Source organism: Necator americanus, chromosome X (genome assembly GCF_031761385.1).
Source record: "Necator americanus strain Aroian chromosome X, whole genome shotgun sequence".
In the NCBI taxonomy this organism is placed as follows: domain Eukaryota; kingdom Metazoa; phylum Nematoda; class Chromadorea; order Rhabditida; family Ancylostomatidae; genus Necator; species Necator americanus.
Genome location: NC_087376.1, coordinates 5,701,627 through 5,721,741, shown reverse-complemented (window position 1 = coordinate 5,721,741; position 20,115 = coordinate 5,701,627). Strand labels below are relative to the sequence as shown.

The following is a 20,115-nucleotide window of genomic DNA, read 5'->3' as shown; positions in this document are numbered from 1 at the left end:
ATGTTGTTTGTTACAGTTGTTTTTCATTAGCGCGCGAAAAGCGTTCAGAACTGCTCTCAAGTACGGACGAGTTCGTAATTTCATTGTTATTCCCCTGTGAGGAAAGTGAACACTTGTTATTTTGGATTTGTTACTGTTATCAACTATTACTTTTGAATAGTGTGCTCAACAATTTATCTTTTATCTTCTTCAAAATGCGTGTATGAGTTGAGATTCAGGATGTGAATGATTGTGTGAGAAAGATGGTCCTTTCACCCACCCCCTTCCCTCCCCCACATTAGTCTCGCTGTGTTAGCTTCTTATTGTGAGCTTATTTAGATGTATAAAGCGTTCAGAAGATTTTTTTGAAGTCATAATGCAACTTAATTTTTTAAGAATTAGAAAATAGCACAGCAAAATAGAAAATAGCAGGAGTAGGTCCTCGTATTTTAGAGTTTGTTGAAGTTGATTTTGAAGTTTCGATAAAGTTGCAATGGGAAAATATTAAGTCTGGAACTGTACAGAAGTAATGTTTTGCTCTTCTCATTACAAGATCATTTTGTTCTTGTGGATTGTCTTATTTTATTTTGATGCCTACTACAATGCTGGTAGCGTATCGTAAGTAGAGTACATGTGAGGCAAATCGGAACAACAAAACGATAATTCATGATAATTTTCTAAATTTCTGGTTTCGCCGCGGTTAATCGAATTTTCGAGATTGATGAAGCAGACAAAGAAAGTTGCTGTTAGCGGAAGCCTCTGCACGAACAGGTGAAGTAATGTTCTTTGTGTTCATTAGTGTAACATTTTGATGGATGCGGAACGGTTAACGCTTACCGCTGCATTCGTGCTCTTGAATTTGTAGAAAAGAAGTTACGCCGATAGGAAGAGGGAAATGTGGCTCTTCCTATCAGCGTAACTGGATAGATAGATAGAGATATTTTAAAATTTGAACTTTAAAGAACACTACTTTTCTGTATATCTCTGTCTCGAGATATCTGACACCCACCTCACCTAAATTTTATGTTTCTAGTAAGTGGTCGGATTTTCCGACTTTCCCGAATTATAGAATCGTGAACCGCCGATGGTGGATGATTTTGCAAAGCAAATCTGTGCACCCGTAACAGCTTGAAAGGTTTTATGACAGCGTTTTTTTTTTTTTTTTTTTGAGGTCTGAGGTGATGGGACAGCTGTCTAACGTCAGTTTCCAACATGTGACCATATATTTGAGTAATTTTGTTCCCTAAGGTGTTGCACGTACGTACGTTAGCGGTGATTACTAGAAGTTGCAAAAAAGTTGCATAGAACGCTTTTTCTAGGATATTTTACGAAGCGAACGAAAGTAGGCGACTAACTTGTATAACTTACTAAAAAAGAGAAATTTCTGGAAGAAAAGCTGAGATTGGAAAAAAAAAAACCATTTATCACAAATCTGTATTCGTTTCGGGATTTTTAACTGCATCGTAAAATTGAATTGATGTTTGTTGATTTCTGATGCTTCGCATAAAAATAGTTACATCACAAGCACCCTCCTGCGATTTATTTCGGAGAAATATGCACAAATATACAAAAACATGTCATCTGTGCCCTTATTCTTCTGTATGGAACACGCCTCGAAGAAATTGGATAAGGATTAATCACAGAAAAGCTAAACTATTGTAAGTTTGTACATTTTTTGTAAGTATTGTACTATATATTGTACTAGAGGGTGGAGCAAATTAAACTGAGCCGGGAAAAGAGTCCCAGGTTACAGAGAAACACATCGAAGGAAAGGAGATAGTTCTCTAGCCTGTTTATAGAAGATGTTGAGAATGACCATTATTCATCTCTTGGCATCTTTGGGCTCTGATCAACAAGTTGCCCGAAGGCAGATCGAAGCTGGACTGCTGGAATGGCTGCGGTCTCATCAGAAATGTTGTGCTTCAGTTCTTAAAGACTCGTTGCGATACACCTCACCCTCGACGGTTCACCACAAAAACTAATCGCACACTGACGGATCAAGTGGCTAGTGAGGGCCGAGATCAAACTGCTCTCTGCTAACAACTCTGTTAAAGGCATCACCCCGCGAATCTGAGATGGTACGGATTTCAGATGGAGTATTCGTATACAGGATAGTAGATTATGGAGAGGTGGGTGATTCCGTCCATTTCTTCCTAGTTGCCGGAAAAAAAGGCCCGGAAGATGCGACGCATGCACAAGGCTGGCGCGCTCCAATCGAATCCCTTGTAGAAAATAGCGCGCCGGAACGCTCGAAGCCGTATCTTTCGAGCCGTTTTTTACGGCAGTTAGGAAGAAATGGACGGAAACACCCTTCTCTCCATAATCTATGACTCCGTAGAGGCATAACCCACCTGAAATTCGCACCACCCCAGATTCGTGGAGTGATGCCTTTAATACTGCCACAAATAGGGAAAAGATCCATGTCCAACCCATTCATTGTTATATATCTCAGTGAACAGCCAATCACAAATCGGAGGCGCTGAAGAGCATACAGTATAAGCCGGTTACCGAACTGTTTCCGTTCCTCTGATGTGTTTCTATGTAACCTGGAACTGTTTTTCCTGAGTCTCCGCCCTGAATAAATTTATAATTTGTTTCCTTACAACACGAACATGACCCAGAGTGAGTTTTTGTTCTTTTTTGCTGTAGCTTCATTTTTTTAATTCCTCAATTACTTCAATTACTCACTCAATTACTCAAGTTATTTCAACCTTCCATCGGTTGTAGCAATTGATTTATGCCTCTCCAACGTCTTTCTCTTTGCAAAAAAAAAAGGAAGCAAAGCTTAATGGGTGGATTTCAAGAACGTGGAAGATGCCCTAATTTTCTCAAAAGGATGAGGCTTCGACTGATCTGTTTCCCGAAAACGTTTGAAACAGCCAAAAAAGCAGAAAAGAAAAGAAGCAGCAAATATTGAAAACTTCAGCAAGGATGACAGTCTGAGGGTAGCAGGTAGGATATAAAAATATATTAGAGGTATCCATAAGTAATTAATTATTATTAGTGTCGAATTATTAGTGTTTGCTTCTGTCTAGTTTAGATCATAAATACATAAAGACGTGTGTTATATGGGAATTTCAAAACACGTGGCTTTCACTTTTGTGACAATTAAATTCAAACGTTTTTATTCCACCGTAATAAAATGGCGGACAATCAACCAACTGAAAAAAAAAACAAAAAACAACAATTGCATGCTGTTTCATTTTCGATTTCATTTTTAATGCGACGGTTTCAGCAAAGAAAGTTTTTGATGTGTATGGAGGGGAAGGCAATAAGTGCCAATGCTGCTTTAAAAAATTTTCCAGCAACGATTTTGAGTTTGCTCGTAGCGAGCGAAGTGGACCCCCTGTTTGGTTTGATAATGAAGCTTTAAAATCACTGGTGGAAGCTGATTCCAAACTGAATATTCAGAAAATAGCAAACGCTCTTCAGACTACTCGGTCTACAGTCCAAAGACATCTTCAAAAAATTGAGAAGATTTACAGTCAGGGTATATGGGTCCCACATCTGTTAGCAACGCAAAAATGCCACTTCGCACGCAGTAAGACTGACCCAGGAAAAAATAAGACAGCTAAACTGGGAGGTTTTATCACATCCCTCATGTTCTCCAGACATAACACCATCTGATTTTCATTTATTCCGATCGGTGGAATAATGCATAAGGGATAGAAACTTCAAAAAGATCGATGAAGTGCGGGCTCACCAAGAATCGTATTTTTCTCCAAAAGAAACGAAATTTTATGAATATGGGATTGAAACTGTATCAGCAAGATGCCAAAAGGTCCTGGATAACGAAGGAGATTACATAATCGATTAAAGATAAAACTAAATGGAAGTGAATCTGTCTTTTTTATTGCTACTGAAATGATTGACTATTTATGGGTACTCCTAATAACAATAATCTAATATATAATATATTATAACACAGTTTAATAATAAAATAACAATATATATTATATATTCATGACATAATAATAACTAAAAGGATCTTCTCTGATCTACAGTGATTTAATCGATACCTTCATTTTTATGTATTATTTCGATTGGCGAGGAGACAAAAGGTATGGATTGTCTTTAGCCTATTTGCCAACCTGTGCTGTGCACTAATCTTTTTTTTTGAATCGATATATGCTCGATCCAGGAAATAAAATGAGCAGCGGTGATGTGGGTGGTTTTAGCGCATTTACAACGCTTTTTTGACGTAATGATTAAAGGCGCATCAGGATGAAGAGCGTAGGAACTGAGCTCGGTAAGGTGAACCAATAAATGTTGAACCGGCCCTCTCCTCATGATTCCTGCCACTGGATGCTATCATCCTTGACACATTGTGGATTGCTTGAACAATAATTCAAAGATCTTTTGACAAACTGCACTGTAAAAATGAAGATAAAGTGAAGAGCATAGTTCTCAAATCTTCTAATTTACCAGCATCGTCAAATTTTTAAAGCTGAACGCTTTGAGAAAATAGATAAATGAATAAAATAGATAAGAAATAGATCCGATGATTTTTATTGGTGCAATCATTGACTTGTGTAAAAAATAAAATCTTCTTTCTATAATCTGCCAAACCACTTCTTAACTGTCTGAAAAGCAAGACAGGATGATCCGGATAAACGATTGAATGATTTTTGTTTGTGCCGTCCCAATAATCACGGCTTTAGTAATTTCGTGTAGCAATGCCGTAAATGCACTTCTTCATTCCTATTAAAAAAATCACCAAACAACGACAAAAAAAAATAAATAAAACACTAATAGACTTGTTTGAACGATTCTGGGCAATAAAATGATATAAGACACTGTAACTCTTTCAATACATCCATGAAAGTAAACAAAAATAGCGGAGTTCTAAGTGCGCAATTAATTTTTCTGCTATTTCTAAAAATCGGGCACGAAGGTTGAGGTCTTATCTTAAATCTCTAGGATAATTATGTGAGGAACAGAACTAGGATTTTCGTGGAATATACGAGTTGGTCTGACATATCTCAGTTACTCATATTTTTACAGTGTAATACATCATGCGCTTGTTTATAGTGTTGTCAGAAAATTAGATCGTTAAGAAGTTTTATAACCGTCTGCACCTGCGACTTCCATGTTTTTCTGAAACCATCAGCGCTGATTGCTAGCTTATATTTTCATACTTAGAACATTGTGGGATTTTTCAGTGCTAAAGTATTACACAGTAGTTAAGAGTTACCAGGAATCACGAGATTTAGGAAAGAACACTTTTCTTCCTCCACAACAAACATGACAGGGCTGTAGTATTTGTTATCTCTATTATTAAAAAATCTAAGAAGACGGGAAAAATTCATTGTCGGCTTCCAGAGCACGGTTCCAGGATGCTGCAAAACCTAAAAAAAAAAGAAAGCAACTGGCATTCGGCGCACACTTGCTTTGAAAAAAAAAAGCGAAAAAAAAGATCTTTGAATGTTTGTCACGGCAATTCATTGCTTCGTCTTATCCTGGTAGATTCTGGATGTAATTAATGCAAAGACGAAGTAAGGAGTGATGAATATGATGAACCGAAGTAACTTATAAAATGTGAAAAAATTGAGCTGTTGTCATATAATAACGCTTTTGTGTAGTGGAAAATTCTCGAGCTAATCCACAGTCTTTTTTTAAGTTTCTGAGATTTCTTTCCTAACAGAATTTTATCTACAGAAGGTTGTTTTACAGTCTACAAAAATAGGAAATATGCTCACGTTTTGTGGTTAATTTCAATTATTCTTCGGTAATGACGGTGCTAAGTGCTGTAATGATTTTTCTGGATGTACTTTCGCAGAAAAATTTTGTTGTATTGTTTCATTGGTGAAACTTCAAAGAAACTCAGTTTACAGCGATTAGAGAACTTTGCTTGTTGCTATTACACGTCATATTACATAATGTTCTTATTTCTCTGAAAAAAATGGGGAATTTTCATCCTAGTAAAACTTTTAAGTTGATCATCGTCCTAATCACATTTGACTTACACGAGCAGATATACAGCGAAGTTTTGTATCCGAGAAATTTCTTTTTTTTTTGGTAGACGTGATTTGATTTGAGCTAATTTTCTACGAATTTTGCATTATTATAATGTATTTTTTACGAATTAATAAAGATCTCGAGCTATGCTGGATTCTTCTCCTGGAAATCCTGCTTCTTTTTCTGCTTATCTTGATCGGAAGCAAAGGATTCATCTGTCAGGTCTCAACAGCTCAAATCCTAGCATATTGAGGGCCGTCTGCACTTCATTTTATGCCTACAGCGGTTAACACATGGAGGATAACTCCTCCGTAACTTGTTTCATGTCAATCCACATCAATTTCGGAAGTACTGCAGTTATCAAGTGTACCTCTTCATATCTTATTAGTATCAAAATGTGCTGTTAGATAAAAATTTCCTATATGTCCTAGTTCATCCAGAACTATGACCCCATATTGATTCTTATTGATATTTCTGTAGATTTTTTTTCCAGATCGCTATTTTATAACTGAATTTGTCTTTCATTTCTCGAATTCTCAATAGAAGGCAACTAAGAACAACGAAGTGTGCCCACCAATACGATATCATATTTCTCACTTAACAATGAATTGGCGTGTAATTAACGATGATACAACTACCCCTAAAAAAAAGTGGGCGGGAACGACATATTCCGGAACAATCCGTCATTTGCACGATGCTAATCCAACCTCCTAGGATCCAGGTTTAAAGTAGGAAAACAAACACTACGCAATAGTTTCATGAATTTTAATGTTCTTGATCGCTTATTTTGATTATGATTACATCATCCCTTTACGTAGCCAGTATGGAATGATCTCCTGAAATTAATCCTGCAACGGTATTCGCTTTCTACTCGTGATGGGTAATTTTCCATTCTTTTTCCAAATTACTGAAATGGTTTGCATGTTATTTTATACTCAGAGATTATTTCTTGTTCAAATTTACGGTAATTTCATTTTTCAGCTCATTTCGTAGGGTAGAAATAGCTTTCAACGGAAGTGATGCTGAGCGATGTTGACATAAAAACTGTGGGGAAGAAGCCGGGACTCGAAATTTGGAGGATAAAGTTGAGTTTTTTCTGATAGTAACACACATAAGAGATGATATCACTGGATAATCCGTAAAGAAGTTGAGGGAGATGGGATTTGTGACAGCACGCATATAGTGTCCTAGTTTATCCTGGAATGGAACCGAGCCAGTTCAAACATCTGAGATATGAGTGGATATGATGTGTGCCCCACGGATCTCCCTCACTAGAAGAATCGCAGCCGGTTAGTCGCGAGGCTACGTAGCGCATCCCAGGCGAGGGAAGGAGGCTAATCGCGGACCAAAGGGACCTTGTGCATGGTTTGAGATTTTGCGGACGGACTCTCCGTTTCTGCTGAGCCAGGACTGACTCATGACATTCTTGAATCCCACACGTCAGTCCGGCCCAAAGCCTTCAATCAAGTGACTATTAGGTGCAAGAGAGGCGTTTCTGGATGTACACTCTGGACATGCAATTTCTCCACCTGAAAATTCGATGTTTGTTCATTTTTTCCAATTAATTGAGCTTTATTGTTTCTTTTCAGACTTTTACGCTTGAACCGGTTCCAAAAAATGAATATGGCCAATTTTACATAGGAGATGCTTACGTTTGCCTTAATGTGAGCTATTTTGAGGGATTTCAACACTATGGTACTTGCTACTAACCATTACGGATAACAAATCACTCAGACCAAACATCTGGATCAGTGGGATATTCATTTCTGGCTGGGCGAGGAGTCAACCACAGACGAGATCGGTACAGCCGCCATTAAAACCGTAGAAATTGATCAAGCACTTGGTGGTTGGCCGGTACAACATAGAGAAATCCAGAATCACGAGTCCGCGCTATTTCTATCATATTTCCCAAATGGAATACGGTATGTGGATGACGACTAACTATTTCCTAACGCCAACGAGCTCTCCAGCTGTTTAATGAATTAGTTTCAGTTATATTATGGGCGGATACGATTCAGGATATCATCATGTTGAGGATATGTTCAAAGATTTTAAACCACGATTGTATCACTGTAAGGGAAAGAGAAACGTTCGTTGCACTCAGGTATTTTTATGTATTATATTACTGTCAAGATATTATAGACCGCTATTTTTTCCACGAATCCATGTTTGAGCAGATTTAGTGGAGGGAAACGGAAATGCGCTTGAAGGCATATAAACTGTCTTTTACGAAACGCTAAAGATATGTGAATTTTGGAGTTTTGAAAAAAAATCTTATTTCCGCTGACATTACAGCAACTTCTGAATAAAGTTGTTTATGAACGGAGTGCAGAAAAGCGTCAATACATTAATAAAGTTCTTCTAAAGCTTGCAACGGGTTTGTGTCTGGATTTATTTCTCAAAAGAACTTCTATGGACATTTATTTTTTAGGTTGAATTCAAAAAAGAGTCTCTAAACCTTGGAGATGTTTTTCTCCTGGACTTAGGCCGAGAAATCTATGTGTGGATGCCACCCGAGAGTGGACGACTGGAGAGAATCAAGGTTCATTCATTTCCATTATTTATTTAATTCTTCTAATATATAATATAACTCTTTTCAGGGAATGGCTCGAGCTAAAAATATTGCAGATCTCGAACGGACTGGACAGTCAACCGTACATATTTTGGGTTCGGATCATGAGATTCGCAAAAAAAAGAGTCACAGTAAAAAGAGGTTTTTCTTCTAGATTCTGACTGGGACATGGACGAAGTTTTCTGGTCATATTTTGGAGGACTCAGTGCAGTTGAAAGTATAACCAGAGCGAAGGATGATGATGAGAATTACTGGAAGAGAACTACCGAACAAATGACATTATGGAGGCACGATGTAGATCGCTTCTGACGTAGTGCAGAAATTATTTTACACTTTTAAAGAGTATCGGATGAGTCAGGTTCTATGAAAGTTACAAAAGTGGCTCAAGGAGAAATGAAACAAAGTTTACTTGATACAAAGGTAGATTGTAGATTGTGAAACCAAAAGATTTCTGGAATCCAAATGGAGCTGAATTTTTAGGATGCGTTCATCCTAGACGCCATCAACGGAGGGATTTTTGTTTGGGTGGGAAAAGGTTGTACGCTTGGCGAGCGAGCGAAGGCAATGATTTGGGGAGAGAATTATCTTAGAGAGAAGGTCAGGTAAAAAGGTTGAGTATACAGTTTGAGTCAATCTTATCCTTATAGAAATTACCGCCATGGACTCAAGTTACGAGGGTTCTTGAATCGGTTGAACCTACTTCTTTTACACAGTGGTACGTCATTTATGGTTTTCTGTCGATGCTTGTAATTTCAACAAAATACAACTCGAAGGGTGCACAGTAATCAGATTAATAATTTGATTGAGGGAGAGGAAAATCCAAAGAGAATAACAATTTCGAGTAATAATTTGAGGGAATAATCCTACGAGAAACGTTTTGTATCGTGTAAGCTGCGCGAAGTAAAAACCAACCAGGCAGGGAATAATGCGACGTCCAAAAAACATGCTTCTTTCTTTTCCTCCCTTCCTTCCTTTCTTGCTTTCTAATTACAACTTCTTTCCTCACTTTCTAATCACAGGACTTTTAAGAGGACGACAGAGGAATGATGAATGGCCAAGAAAACACCGATTAATTTCAACTTACCAGTTAATTTTGTGTTTGAATGAGTGAAAATGCTCAAAACCTCCAACAATTGAGGATTATCTTGTTTTTGCAGACAACAATTATGCTAAAACATACCTCCTTCTTTCTTCCCTCTATCCTTCCTCCTTACCGCCACCTCTCTTTCCACTGAAAATGATGCCAAAATTTTTTTTGTTTTTGTCAACAGAACATTTTTGAACATGGTTTTTCTTCTCAATAACCTTTCTTAAGAATGAAATCCGCGCTGTCTGTATTTTGGAACAAAGTCAACTGGAAGTTACCAGGACCTCTCTTTTCAATGAAAATGATGCCAGATGCTCTCGTAGCAAGAAGCAACACAATATTCTTTTTACGATGTTCTATGGTTTTCAGATGTTATTTTCCTTAATCCTAGGTTTGGTGAATGGGAAGACAGCAAAGTGAAAAGGTCTTTCGAACCTCGTCTCTTCCAAGTTTCAGATGAAAGCGGTAAAATGGTTGTAGAAGAAATTGCTAATTTTAATCAAGAGGTGATCTGTTTGATGGTGGTTCAAGATATTCCAGATAAGCAAACTGTTGTTTGTTAACAGAGTCTGGATGGGGATGATGTTATGATCTTGGATGCGCTATACACAATTTATGTATGGGTTGGAGCAGGAGCGAACCAAGAGGAGAAGAAAAGAGCGCATGATACTGCCAAAGTACTAAATAAATAATTATTTGATTGAAATGCAATGGATCAAATTTTTTCTTATTTATTTAGAAATATCTAAACGAAGGGAATTTGCCGCGGAAAAAGGAAACAGCTATTGAAACAATATATCAAGGACATGAAACAACCTCATTCAAGAAGTTTTTCCCATCCTGGAACGATGAAATGTTCGAGAGTGTGAGTGAAAAACCTGACACCTTCCGTTTTTCTAATTATATCGTGATTTCGTAGGATTGAGTGAAACATTCCAGGATACGCGTTCCGTGGCAAACATGAGGAAACTACTTTTCAGTCATTAATTGGAACATACTGTTGATCCAATGGTTGAACCGATCAATAGTTTTAATAAAATCATTTTAAAGTGAACTTCTTCGTTGTTATTTTGACTGATGACTTTACACATTTGGTGAAGTGTATTGTTCTTTCAATAAATCCTCTTTTCTGATATCCTGCAATTCTCCTTTCATTTGAAGGATTTTTGATTGTGAAAATTGTTACCATTCAACACAGCAGTTGTTGTGATAAAGCTCATTTGTCTAAGTTGGTGTAAATTCCTTTAAAAAACATTAACGGATAGAATGACTTTCATCAAATTCTGTACCTCGGTCTAGTATGTTCTGGAAGATTTCCAGATGGTTGGAAAAGAATAAGAGCATAAGTAGCTCAAAAATGTCAACGTTTCATCCTTAGGCTATATGAGAGGTTAGTTGTACGTCCAGAAATAAGTTTTTGATCACTCTGATTTGTTGAAAATTGTTATTCGAAATGAAATATTCATTCACGTAATTTATGACACACTGAGCTGTTAGTTGATGTCCTAAAAAAAAACAGAAAATCTTTCGGAGTATTTTCTTTTTACTTTCATCCATTCCTTTTTTGTTTTATCCATTAAAAATAGGTCAGGTTATGACTTCCCCTCGATTGTAGAGTCTCTTTTTCTTCGATACGATTTTTCTTCAGTATTTCTCAGCAGGAATGATGTTGGCCGCAATTTTGTGACCCGTTTGGAATCAAAATGTTAAACATGGAAAACGTTACGGTCCTATTACGATACAACAAAACATGATTTACTACAATGCATAGCCATTAAGCTAAGTGATTCGTGAACGAAGAATTCGTATCCAATTGTGATAACATATAATTTTTTTCGTTTTTTTTTTGAATTTTTCAAGATTTTCAACTAGCGCAAGAACGACCAGCCATAGACGTTCCAGATGATGTGCATGAAGTGATCCGATAAAACACTGATCCAAACTAACTTCCTTCAAATTGCAGTTTTGACTTATATTTCTCTTATTCCTTTTTTCAAGTCACCATGTATTAAAAGAAATGTATACCAATTCATTGCACTATATAATTACATATTTCGCATCCGAAGAGTTTGAATTTTGAAAATAAGTTTGATGTAGAAGGTAAATACATTATTCATTTTCTTTTTTCTTCACTTTTTTATGCACAAATTCAAAGTTTTATTTCTAATTGCTTGGCATTGTTTATACCTTCAATAGCACAATTCTGCAGGATCAGCTCCCATTCTCGACTCCCACATCTGAATTTCCTCTCTCCACAGACCATTAGGGGAAGAACGCTTCATTTCCGGAAAACAAAGTTAAAATAAGATTGAACCATTGGAAAGAGCACGTAGAAATTGGTTGTCAGGAATAAAATGGAGTTCAACGCTTCACTTTTCCTTCTAAAAATGATTGTCTTCCTGTTCCAGGAGAATCCACTAATCTGACCACATTTATATTCTGACACTGCGGTGTAGTGAGGTGAGAAAGCGGCACAAATTAAATAAAATACTCTTTGTGCCTGGGAAAAAGGAAATATTTTGACTCTCTTAAAAACTCCTGCTTCACAAATTTCACATGGAGAGCCCGGTGGCACCGTCGGTACGGTTAAACCACCACCACATGAATCCGGCGTGGTATGGATTTTCGTTGGAGTATAATTATATCGGGTCGTAGATTATGTGAACACGGGTGGTTCCGCTCATCTCTCCCTGCATCACTGTAAACAGACGGCTCCAGAACCCTGCTTCCTCCATTGCAACGCGCCACCCTTGCGCCCCACCCCCGCCTTCGATTTGTCGAAAATCCATTGAAACTCCCTGTTAGGCAATTCGCTTCATTAAACGAATCCATAGGTGGGGGCGGGGAGCAAGGGTGGCGCGTTGCAATAGAGAGCGTCCTCAGGAACTGCATTCCAAAGCCTGACTGTTTACAGTGATGCACGGAGAGGTGAGCAGAACCACCCCCGTATTCATAATCTACGATCCGATATAAGTATACTCCCACGAAAGTCCACTCCATGCCAGATTCGTGGAATGATGTCTTTAAGCACGAATATATGTAGGAGTGACGTATGAGCGTGTGTAAGAGAGTATTTGGAGCGGTTTTCTCTTTCCATTCGGTCCTTTTCATTATCTGAAGTTGTTGGTAATTATTTTTATGCCTCTTTCTATTTTTTTTTCTGTTTTGCTATTTCAAATCTTTTTTTTTGAGAGCTTTGAAGAGAGTTGATAGATCGCGGAGTGCGAAATTCCCCAAAAATCAAGGAAAATAGAGGTGAACAATTTCAACATTTTTATAAATATCGATAACATAACATTCCTAAGCTACCCTTAGTTGCACATTTCTATCCCATACGTGTTTTACGAAGTTACAGTCACATTGGTCACAAATAAATGCCAAATTTAAGGTTTTATAATTTGAACGAAATCTAATAGACAAAAAAGTCTGTTATTTTAGTGCCTCCAGTAGCTCTTACCATTACAGAAGATCTCGCAGTCCAGTACATCTCTGCGAAAAAAACCACTTTTCCTGTCTACCCCAAGAAATTACAGTTATTTGTCTCAAACAATCCTTTTTTGTTGGTAGAAAGGGAGACTTTATGTCCAACATCACGGCTCCGTGAAACTCGTTGGCAACTTCCAATAATTATGAGAGTTCGATTTTTATGTTTAACCTTTTCCGGAGAGAAGACGATTAGGTATTACTGTGAAAAAATTAGGTTCATTGAAAAATGAGGGGAGTATAACATTATGAGAATAACTATCTTGGCTATGTTGATGACCACTTTTACAAAATCTTATTCTTGAAAAAATCCTCCAGAACAACTATCCTCCATGTTTTCCGAAAATTCACACATTTTCTCATCGTGAGTATGTAGTGTTTAGGTTGGTATGTGACCATAATACACATTTTTTTTACACACATTTTACCCACTTATTTGTTACCTCTCCAAACAAAAAAAATATTATAAATTAATTAATAATAAAAAAAATATAATTAAAAATTTTATATTACTGATTTCTCTCCTTTTTTGTGTTTGCTATATTTTATTTATTATTTTACATCACTAATATGTGTTACATCTTTAGGAAGAACGCATTCTGTTGTTGATCCTTGCTCTCGATCCACAAAGCGCATTCTTTCTTTCGAGAACCAATTGTAGTTGCTTATATTTATGCTGATATTTTCCTTTATTTCAGAAATCCTTCCAATGAGAATATCTGTTCAAATCCATTAAAATCCAACTGAATCATCGTTGGTCCGCATTACGAGTAGGTTTTTAGGTTTTCTGCTGTTTCAGAGAAAAGTAGCATTTGTCTTGTTATTCTCTACTTCAATATTGCCTGGATCCGTTGTTCCTCGAGACTTATTGTCCTTTTTTTTCTCTGCCAATTGCTGATGATTTCGATTTCAGATGCATTCACGCTGGCACACATTAAGTTCTGGTTCTGATTGTTGTGGCAATCACTGGATCCTGGGTCGTATAATGTGTCGCTAGGCGGAATCATCGAAGTAGTCAGTCAGGTTCGCTTTCTCATTTGCTTAACGTGAGGTACTGGAATTTTCTGGAGTTACTGCTTAAAAGCATCACCCCACGAATCTGATGTGGTGCAGATTTCAGGTGGAGCATTCTTATAAGGGATAGTAGATTATGGAGAGGAGGGTGATTCTGTCCATTTCTTCCTAATTGCCGTAAAAAACGGCCCGGAAAATGCGGCGCGTGCACAAAGCTGGCGCGCTCCAGTCGAACTCCTTGTAGAAAATAGTGCGCCAGAACGCCTGAATCCGTATCTTCTGGGCCGTTTTTAACGGCAATTAGGAAGAAATGGACGGAATCACCCCATCTCCATAATCCACCATCTCGTATACGAATACTCCACCTGAAATCCGTACCACCTCAGATTCGTGGAGTGATGCCTTTAAGCAACTATGAAAGTACAATGGAAGCCTCTTAAAAGTAATAATTAAGCAGAAATAATTCAGAGCCTACGGATGAAATGTCCTTTTGTATTCGGATATGGAATCACATTAAGGCGCAAAAAGAACATATTTTTATCCTCGAGGATTTTTCTGCTTATGGTGTCTTCCTTCTAAAAACTATAGCTATCCGAGTAATAAAAACCTAATTCGAGTAATAAAAACCTGATTCGAAATTTTTGCTTTAGTGTTAGAGGACAAGAGGCAAAAATTTCAAAAAGATACCGTCACTTATCTCGGGTTATGTCTCTGTTTGATTTAATAAAATGTGGAATGCTTGTTCAGTAGCATCGAAATTTCAACAAATCATCAAAATATTGCCACAAACTTGTTATTTTGTAAGTGCGACCATTCGTTTCTCGCTTTCAGTAGTTCTCATCGATAGAACTTATTTTCCCTTTCTTTATTTTGAAGCGTGCTCGATAGCGTGACTAGCTACTCATTCAACTGGTTACCGCCTTTCTTCCTTTCTCACATTTGTCTTCCGTATAAAGTATTCTCAATGGTTACACATGGACCGATTAAAAAGTCCTAATGAAAAGGGGTGCTCATTTAAGCGTAACAATACTTACACACTTGCCTTTGTATAATCACTACTTATGATGTTATACACTTTTTAATCCTCTACTACTTATAATTTTTTTTTCATGTTTGCAAGAAATTGAAAACAAAGAGATTCACATTCATTGAATTCATTCATTTACAGAAAAACTAAGAAATTCGATATTCAACTAGTTTCTCTTTATGTGGTATCTTTAATGATTTTTTTCTTCAAGAAGTTTGTATTAACTATTAGATCATTATAACAGTTGTGGCAGACTAAACTGTCTATTCTAAAATTTTCTCCACTCTCTGGAAACTGTGGTAGGGCATACTTGGGTGGTAGTCCTCATATTTTACTATGCCTGTATTTTTTTGGTGTAAAGTCATTATTTAATTGTATTCAAAAGAAGTGAACTCGCCAAAACAATCCTTGTCAAATAAGTTGATGACGTGTTGAGTAAACTTATTCATTTACTTTAAAATCGATTTTTTTTTCGAAATTTTCTATTCTTTCTTTCTTCTTTTTCTTCCTTTTTGTCCCATTTAACGACTATGATCGTTTTGCTATGGTCGATTTATCGTTGAGGAAACAATAAAATGCTGCATTTGTTTTCTATGAGGTGAACGGATATTGATTTTTTGTTTTTTTTTCTTTTGTTTTGTATACCGTATTCTGAGTGTTCCTGACGACAAAATGAGTGAACTGGAAAAAGAAATTAATGTAAATTCTCATCTCTGTTTCACCTGTTCCAGGCATGAGAGTCGAACAGGGGAACCTTAAAGGTGCAGCTAAGTGCGGTAAAATAAAGTCTGTACTTTCTGGATTGGATTATCTATTACATTATGAATCCATGCAATTGCTATGAATTGCTGCTGGACCGTGATCCCAGTTACTTTTTGTCATTAAACTCTAAAGGCAAAATACTTTGGCGTGATTTTGAAGAAATAAAAAATCTCCGGATCTGTACAAATTGACTGGAACTGAATCTGGAGAAATTCCCTTTGAAGTGGAGATTGTCCATCTCTAGCTCTTTCTACTTCAAAAAAAGTGCTTGAACTTTTAGATCGCTATTGGAAGTCAATTCTAGTGCCTTCTCACACATCGATCGATATTCCTAAGGTGCAATTGAATTCTGTGCTATATAGTTATCCGGGTGTACACCGTATTCAAGGCCAATTATGATTCCCATTTCTGCTACCTCAAATTTCTTCCATTTGAATCTCAAATGACTTGCTTCAGGAAAATCTAGAGGAGACTGCCTACGCACATCACATAGGGTTCCAGGATGGAAATTTTCCAGCGGTTTCAGCATTTTTGGGGATGATATCTTTAAAATTCTCCACGTTATTTTTTCGTCAGAGGCCGACTTTGAAGTTTCTCAGCCCGTCAAGCAAAAACATCTAAGGTGTGAATGACTACGAGCCGAAGTGAAACGAAGGATTTCGTTATCATAGCTGTAACTAACCTTTTGATAAAAGTAAAAAACTGCTGTCATCCTTGCAAATACGATTCCCAATAGGTGTTAATTACTCTCTGTTATGTATCGCTACGCTGCTATTTTCTCAAGTGTTCACAACTTCGCTTTCTCGCGTCCTTTTTTTTGAAGAGAAGCACTTTTACACGAGAATTCGTGGAGGTCAAGAACTGCTGTCATCCTTCCACCTTCTACTGGTCGTTGATCAGAACCACTCATATGTCATTGTCATTCATTCGGTCCCAAATGTACGTTCTATTATGACAAAAAAAAAGTTTATGAACTGAATATACAATATTTTTGCCGCTTTCCGCCCTACGTACATTTAATTTCGTGATGTGTTTGGAGTGTACTTGCATTGAAAAAAAAATTATTTTTTGAAGAGACAAACTCTTCGCAGCTCCTACATACAACGAATGCCGGCCACATCAAGTTTCGACGCATTCAGTTGCTGCTTTTCAGAAAGAAGACGTTCCAGGCAGAGAAATTTATGAATAATATTGGGAAATATGATTGTTCCACAGATATAATTTTCGTTCTTAGCTTGAACAAACACGAACGGAGTTATGGCGACGTGGAGATCTCTGCTGTTAATTTCCTCCCAGAAATAAGGTAATGTAGCAGTTTGGCGAAAATTTTGGATTTAATTTTTGGATGAATAGCAAAATTGTCTCCTTACTCTTTACTCTTGTTTAGACTCTTTACTTCTTAGTTTAGAATTTTGCGAAATTTGTCTAGACTTCCATAATGATGCTTCTTGTTCGTTTTTATGTGGTGGAAAAACTCGAAAGCTGAGAGTCCATCAAATATCCATGATTAGCTTCATTGGCTTTACAAATCACCACATTAATTCAGTGGCATTTTTTGTGCCATCTTCTTAGTGATTGAGCAGAAGACTCTCACTCTTTACCGGAATGGAAGTAGTTTATTCCAGATCTTACTGCTATGTTCGTTACAATACATAGTAAATATTTCCGATAGTAAGGCTACTGATCAATAAAAAAATTGATCAATAAAAAACAAAAAAAAGGAACTGAAAATATAGGTAAATAAATTTGGATCTTTTTTAAACTGCTCATGGAAAACTAACTTGCATGCCGACATTTGTACGTTTTGCATAGAAAACTCAAAAGAAAAATCTAAAAACAATTAGTTTTCGGTTCAAATTTCCTCGTCATTTTATTGGAGTGCATGTGAGGTTCTCGTTGTTTCAGTTTTCTTCCATGGAGAATTCCACAAGTGTAGTTCTTTAGGCCGAACAAAAGAGGGATTGGGGATAGTTCCACGAGTTTAGAATCTTTTTATAGTCCACATAATGTACTGATGGAGACGTTCATTTCTTAGCCCTAGATGACTAACTGCTCCATTCTTTGCAAAGAAGACCTTAAAAGATGGGATTCTATTAAAGTGTCTGATGGATTTAAAGGAGATGTACGTAGCTTTCACTGAAGGTGGAGGTATGTTGTGTTTTAGGAAGATGTTTGGAGAAAGTGTGGTCACACTTCATGTTTAGTATGATTCAAAAGCGAGCTACAAGTCTCACAAAAAATAGAACCTCTCCTTATAGCTGATCCGGACGGAATATCAGGCTTCTGGAACTTCTGTGTGCCGGAAGGTTGATATTTCAAGGAGAAATGCAGCGTTTCAAGTGTTGGGATTCGGTGCATAAAATGTATGTAACTTTGGTAGAAATATTGAGGTCTCAGAGTCCCATCTCAAGGCAGATGCATTGGTTGATATTTGCTAGGATTCGAAAATCGAACTCTGCGAGAAATCTATTCATATTCTTGACACGTATAAGATCTGTAGGAACAATAGCGTTACGTTGAAAATAATATACTGTACGATTCTAACACTAAGCTGAAAATTGTCACCAATGAAGTAGAATGCCATTGATGACTGTGATTCGCATACGATACAAAGTTTCTGTAGATGCCGTTGAAATTAGAGGAGCAAGAAGTTTTTCAGGCTTATTTTACTCTATACATGCAATTTTATAATAGAAATATGCCTCATGTTTTCAAGCCAAATATTTTTGAGATATTACAAAGTTTTTTTTTAGATTTTTTCTCCTGGCCATCATGAAAAGTTAGAAAACCGAATTGTGTTTACTGGAGGACTATTTTATACGCCACAGCACTTGAGCATCTTTGCATTGAAATTTAATTTTGGTGTACAACTACGCAATAAGAAACATGAGAGAAATATAATTTAACAATGAAAAGTAGTTCCTTGACGTCCAGCTGTTTTCATTGAAGTGATTTAATTATAAGTTAAAGGGAAGAGCAACATTCACTCGGATTTTTCTTCTCCATTTAGTTGCGCTCGGGTGAGGTCCTTGAGAATGGAGTTCGCTCTTCGCTCTTGGATTGTGAATGCACGAAGCTATCTCGTCCTTTTCCATGTTCATCAAATCCCTGAGTTCTTCGGCTACTACTTTTTCTCACTCCTCGATCTAGAAAATTGTTCTATATGCTATGTTAGTTAAATTCCATCTTCAAATCTACCAAAGGACAATCTCTTGATAATTCTCTTGCGTTATTCTTCCGTAAGATTGCTGAGCCTAGTACTCTTCTGGGATTTTTTTTCGGTAGTTTGGTTGTCAGCAAAACATTTTTTCAATTCTTTTTTTTTTCTCGTTGGAGCATAAAATATGTCGTATATTGTTATCGAATACAACGATTAGTTAGCGCCAAACAAAATCTTCCTACATGCTGTTTTTGTTGCCATATTTTTTTTAACGTTTGGTGTTTTCGCAATGCCGCCTGTTCCAAATCCTAGGCTGGCATTTTTCGTCGGGACTCCAGTTCCTGCACGATTACCAGAACTCTTGAAGGCATCACCCTACGAGTCTGGCGTGGTATGGATTTTCGTTGGTGTATATCTATATCGGGTAGTAGATTTTGAATACGGCGGAGGGTGGTTCCGCTCATCTCTGTATCTCTGCATCACTGTAAACAGACGCCTTCGGAATGCGGTTCCTGACGACGCCCTCTATTGCAATGCGCCACCTTTGCGCTCCGCCCCTGCCTGCGATTCGCCGAATGAAATGTATTGCTTATCAGGGCGTCCGAATGGATTTTCGATGAATCGCAGGCGGAGGCGGGGCGCAGGGTTGGTTGCGTTGCAGTAGAGGACGTGGTAAGGAACCGTATTCTGAAGCCGTCTTTTTACAGTGATGCAGGGAGAGGTGAGCGGAACCACTCCAACCGTATTCAAAATCTACTGCCGATACAGGCATGCTCCAACGAAAAACCATATCACGCCATATTCTTGGGGTGATGCTTTTAAGTAGTGTCTAACTACTTTTCAGCGTATTTGTAGTAATACTACGGAATTATGTCATCTGTCAATGAATTATTGGTGTTTATAGTGAGCTTCGTAAATGTGGCGTTCATAGTTAACTGCTTTTGCACCCGCTCGCTTCAGTATACGCAATGACATAAACTAATTTTGGATCAGTTAAGATAGGTTTGGAAAGCTGGTTTTATATATATATATATATATATATATACATATATATAAAGCTTCCAAACTAAGCC

The 20,115-nt window shown here is 37.3% G+C and overlaps 1 protein-coding gene across 3 annotated transcripts; it reads left to right on the top strand.

Annotated features, from left to right (window-relative positions):
* Positions 1–318: 318 nt before the first annotated feature.
* On the top strand, positions 319–19,061 carry RB195_021566 (uncharacterized protein; the record flags this gene model as incomplete). 3 transcript variants are annotated; one of them, XM_064208377.1, is made up of 16 exons in its annotated part: positions 319–329; positions 1,151–1,178; positions 7,527–7,601; positions 7,672–7,859; positions 7,930–8,041; positions 8,369–8,479; positions 8,538–8,650; positions 8,851–8,929; positions 8,990–9,106; positions 9,157–9,224; positions 9,988–10,102; positions 10,163–10,273; positions 10,336–10,461; positions 16,957–17,051; positions 17,117–17,185; positions 18,893–19,061. In XM_064208377.1, the coding sequence occupies 16 exons, from the start codon at positions 319–321 to the stop codon at positions 19,059–19,061; spliced, it is 1,587 nt and encodes a 528-aa protein (XP_064064258.1). The 3 variants fall into 3 exon arrangements, with proteins under 3 accessions (XP_064064258.1, XP_064064260.1, XP_064064259.1); XM_064208379.1 differs by lacking the exons at positions 319–329; positions 1,151–1,178; positions 16,957–17,051; positions 17,117–17,185; positions 18,893–19,061 and adding exons at positions 1,534–1,637; positions 6,919–6,931; positions 8,664–8,796; positions 10,536–10,583 and having other exon boundaries at positions 8,538–8,604; XM_064208378.1 differs by lacking the exons at positions 319–329; positions 1,151–1,178; positions 7,527–7,601; ... (8 more) ...; positions 10,163–10,273; positions 10,336–10,461 and having other exon boundaries at positions 16,990–17,051.
* Between the last annotated feature and the right edge of the window lie 1,054 nt (positions 19,062–20,115).